Source organism: Tupaia chinensis, unplaced genomic scaffold, assembly GCF_000334495.1.
Source record: "Tupaia chinensis unplaced genomic scaffold, TupChi_1.0 Scaffold000057_1, whole genome shotgun sequence".
NCBI lineage: Eukaryota > Metazoa > Chordata > Mammalia > Scandentia > Tupaiidae > Tupaia > Tupaia belangeri.
In genome coordinates this window covers 4,565,101-4,569,100 of record NW_006159515.1, presented here as the reverse complement: position 1 = coordinate 4,569,100, position 4,000 = coordinate 4,565,101, and the positions used below count along the sequence as shown (strand labels likewise).

The window sequence follows — 4,000 nt, the reverse complement described above, 5'->3', positions numbered from 1 at the left end:
CGGGTCCGGGACGCGAACCACGGTCGACTACGTGGGAGTCCAGCGACATAGCCATTACGCTAACTGCTGGTTCCCAGCATTGTATTTTTTAAAAGAATCATTTTATTTAACTTTATTTATTTACTTACTTATTTCAATTTGACCATAGAGGGACAGAGAGAGAGAGAGAGCGAGAGCGAGCGTGAGAGAGCGAGCGAGCAAGCCGCCAGGTCTGGGACTCGAGCCATGGTCGACCATGTGGGAGTCCAGCACCCTTAACCACCATGCCACCTGCCAGCCCACTTGGCACTGTTTTTAAAGTGCTATCCCACACGAATATAATAAACATAATTTTCTTTTTTTAGGTTTTTGCCATAGGATGTGTGTGTTCACGTGAGAGAGACAGAAGGCAGAGAGAGAAAGTGAGAAATCCCTTCCCATGGGGGAAGGCCAGGCCGCAGTCTCTTCTCCATTTACCTCTTGGGATTTTGGGCACTCACACACATGTGTCCAGTGTAAATTTCAAGCTCTGGGGTTGAGATTCAAAGTGTAGTCAGCCATTTGGAAATCCAGTGCCTTAACCACTATGCCACCTCTGAACATAAACATTTTAAAATAAATTAACTCTGAGGGGCCAACAGATGGTATAACAGTTATGTCACTGGACTCTCACATGGCTGACAGTGGTTCAAGTCGTGGACCTGGTGACTTCAAACTTACGCCGGGCATGTGCACATGCATGCCCAAGATCCTAAGAGGAGAATGGAGGAGAAGGATTGTGGCATGGCTATCCCCCTGCCACAAATGTGATTTCTCATTGTCTGTCTCTCTGGTGAGTGCCTGTGCCCTCTAGCAAAAATCTCAAACAAACAAACAAAAAAAGTATGTCTTTTTTTTTTTTTTTTTTTTTTGCTAAAGGGCATTTCTGCTCTAGGAGAGAGAAAGAAACAGAGAGGGAGAGACAGGGAAAAGGGAGAAAGCACTCACCATGGGTCTGGTCATGCTGCAATCCCTTCTCGTCCGTCTTTCCATCCTGTTCGCACACGTACCCTGCATGTATTCCAAGCCGTGGGGTCTGGTACTCGAATCATGCAGCTGGCCATGTGGGATACAGTTATCTCAGTCACCAGGTCACTGGCTGGCCCGTAGGTGCCCGCTTAGCTGAAATGAAGTTGAGGTGATGTTTTGTGGAGCAGGAGCCAGAGTTTGGTGACATTTGGGCCCTCCCTTTGGGTCTAAGTGTCCTCTAGCTAGAGTTTAGTGCTATCAAAGTGTCAGAGGCAGGGAAGGGTTCTTTAAGGCTCACTGACCTCTTCTTCAGAAAAGATCATAAAGAATTAGTCTCAGGGGAACTAGCAGTTAGCATAATGGCTATGTCACTGGACTCCCACGTAGTCGACCTCGGTTTGTGTCCCGGACCCGGTGGCTTAAAACTCATGCCGGGTGCGTGTGCGTGCGTGCCCAAGATCCCGAGAGGAGACTGGAGGAGAAGGGATTGCAGCGTGACCATCCCCTCTGGGGGGTGATTTCTCGCTTTCTGTCTCTCTGTCTCTGTCTGTCTGGCAAGCACATGCGCCCTATAGCAAAAACCTCTCTCAAAAAAAAAAAAAAAAAAAAAGAATTGGTCTCAGATTTGTGAGTGTCCATCTTGTTTTTAGCAAACCTCTAGAGAAGGAAACTTTACAACTTTTCATGATAAATTGCCATAGATGACTTGCTATCAGAAATATTGCTCCACAGTAACTACTCTATCTTACATAGCTAATGATACTTCTATGATTTTATTTTCCCTTATGAAACTTTAGCCGAAATTGTCCTTTGTTTTAGATCTTATGTTTTATTTTCATAGTACCTTGTTGAAGGAATGGAATTGTGCAGTAGCTTACCCATTGTGATCAGTGAGTCTTGGATCTTCTGCTCCAGCCCATAATATAACCGCTGTGTTTGATTTTCCCCATGCTGTCACATCCATTCTGCTGCTAAAGGTGTTGGGGTTCCCTGTGACTTTTAGATGAAAATACCTCAAGTGTCTGCAAAATCACTATTTTTGAAAAAAGGGAATTTAATTCATATGCATGCAAACAACACTTTTGGGGAATTGTACATTTGTGTGTGTGTGTGTATGAGCACACTTGCGCGTGTGTAACTAGGTGTCATGTAAGTTGCTTCTTAATATCTTTGGCTAATTAATAATGTATATCTACTTCTGTTTTTATAATTCACCGTCACATAATTTATTTATGTTTTCTTAGCTTTTATTTCATTACTGGGGAAAATGTTAGGTTTATTGATACAAGTAGCCTTTTTTCTTTTAAAAAAATTACACGCTCATTTTTAAAATGTATGTAAGATCATTACACTGATGTCATTCTCCTGACTCTAAAGAAAGGAACTTTTAAGTAAATTAGTTATTGTCTTCTACGTTATTGAACATGTGGTCAGTTGTCATGTTCATACATCCAGATGATCAAAGCCTGAACTTCTGTCTAATTCTTCCCTGCTGTTAGGGTACCCTGTCATGATCAAGGCCTCAGCAGGTGGTGGTGGGAAAGGCATGCGCATCGCTTGGGATGATGAAGAGACCAGGTGAGAGGCTGTCCAGAATACACTTTTGATGAAAATTGCAGTTCCCAGAGTTTTATTAAACTGACAGGTAAACAGATACCAAAAGCCTAATGGAGCAGATAGAATAACCATCTAATTTTTATTCTCGAGTGGGGAAAAATGGAGATTATGCAGACACTCCCTTATTTATATTTTGATAATGATTATATTATTATAGAAAGATTTTTACTTAAAAAAGACTTTATTTTTATGTGTATTTAAAAAATTACAGGCATGATTGTGTTTTCTAGGCAGAATCAGCTAACACTTGGCTCTGTAGTTGTGACTGTTGTCTAAAGATGAGCCAGTGGGGTTTAACAGCAGCCCTGATTTCATATACTTGCTTTCCTTCGCTAGTCCATAAAAGTGGTGAATTAGTTCTGTAATTGCACAGTGTGAATACGGTCTCTCTCTTTCGGAGTTTGAAATTACTGTGTGTGCTTAAATAATGACTTATTTTGACAAGGGTTTCTATGTTGCATCATTCTGCAAAAGGGATTCATGGCATAAACAGGGTTGGAAAGAAGAGATACACAATTGGGACTAGCAGTTGGCATAATTGCTATGTCACTTGACTCCCATGCAGTCGACTGCGGTTTGAGTCCCGGACCCGGTGACTTAAAACTCACGCAGGGAGTGTGTGCGTGTGTGCCCAAGATCCCAAGAGGAGAATGGAGGAGAAGGGATTGTGACGTGGCCATCACCCCTGGGTGATTTCTTGCTTTGTCTCTCTCTGTCTTTTGGCGCCTATAGCAAAAACCTCTCAAAAAAAAAAAAAGAAACACACAATGAAAGTAAGTGATGGGGACCAGCAGTTAGTGTAATGGCTATGTCGCTGGACTCCCATGTAGTCAACTGCGGTTCGAGTCCCAGACCCAGTGGCTTAAACTCACGCCGGGTGCGTGTGCATGCGTGCCCAAGATCTTGGGAGGAGAATGGAGGAGAAGGGATTGTGACGTGGCCATCACCCCTGGGTGATTTCTTGCTTTGTCTCTCTCTGTCTTTTGGCGCCTATAGCAAAAACCTCTCAAAAAAGAAAAAAAAAAGAAAAAAAAAAAGCGAGTGATATACTACTGTGGAACATAGGAAGTAATATAGTAAAAAGAATTGAGGGGAGAAGAAGCCGGGCCTTCAGAAGAAGGTTCCACATGGCTTCAGTGAACTAGATTTTTCAGGGAATGAAGATTTTCTACTGATAATTCAGCCTCCAACAAACGAGCTAGCGGCTGAACTTCAAGAATATGAAAGAAACACACCATCCATCAGATGACAAGAAATCACCACTGGATCACGAGAAATATGGGAAAACGAGAAAATACCTCTCCTCCAAGGGAAGAGAGTAACTCTTCTTCATCCACAAGCAGTTCGGTGAAAATCATGGAAATGTCTGATAAGGAATTTAGAGCATTCATAATGT

The 4,000-nt window shown here is 42.6% G+C and overlaps 1 protein-coding gene across 1 annotated transcript in view; it reads left to right on the top strand.

Moving 5' to 3' along the window:
• The window catches only part of PCCA (propionyl-CoA carboxylase subunit alpha), a 398,674-nt gene that overhangs the window by 117,851 nt on the left and 276,823 nt on the right, over positions 1-4,000 (top strand). The window contains exon 10 of the mRNA XM_006141526.3: positions 2,487-2,565. Within this exon, the coding sequence (XP_006141588.1) occupies positions 2,487-2,565 (79 nt within the window). The remainder of the gene's footprint in view (positions 1-2,486; positions 2,566-4,000) is intronic.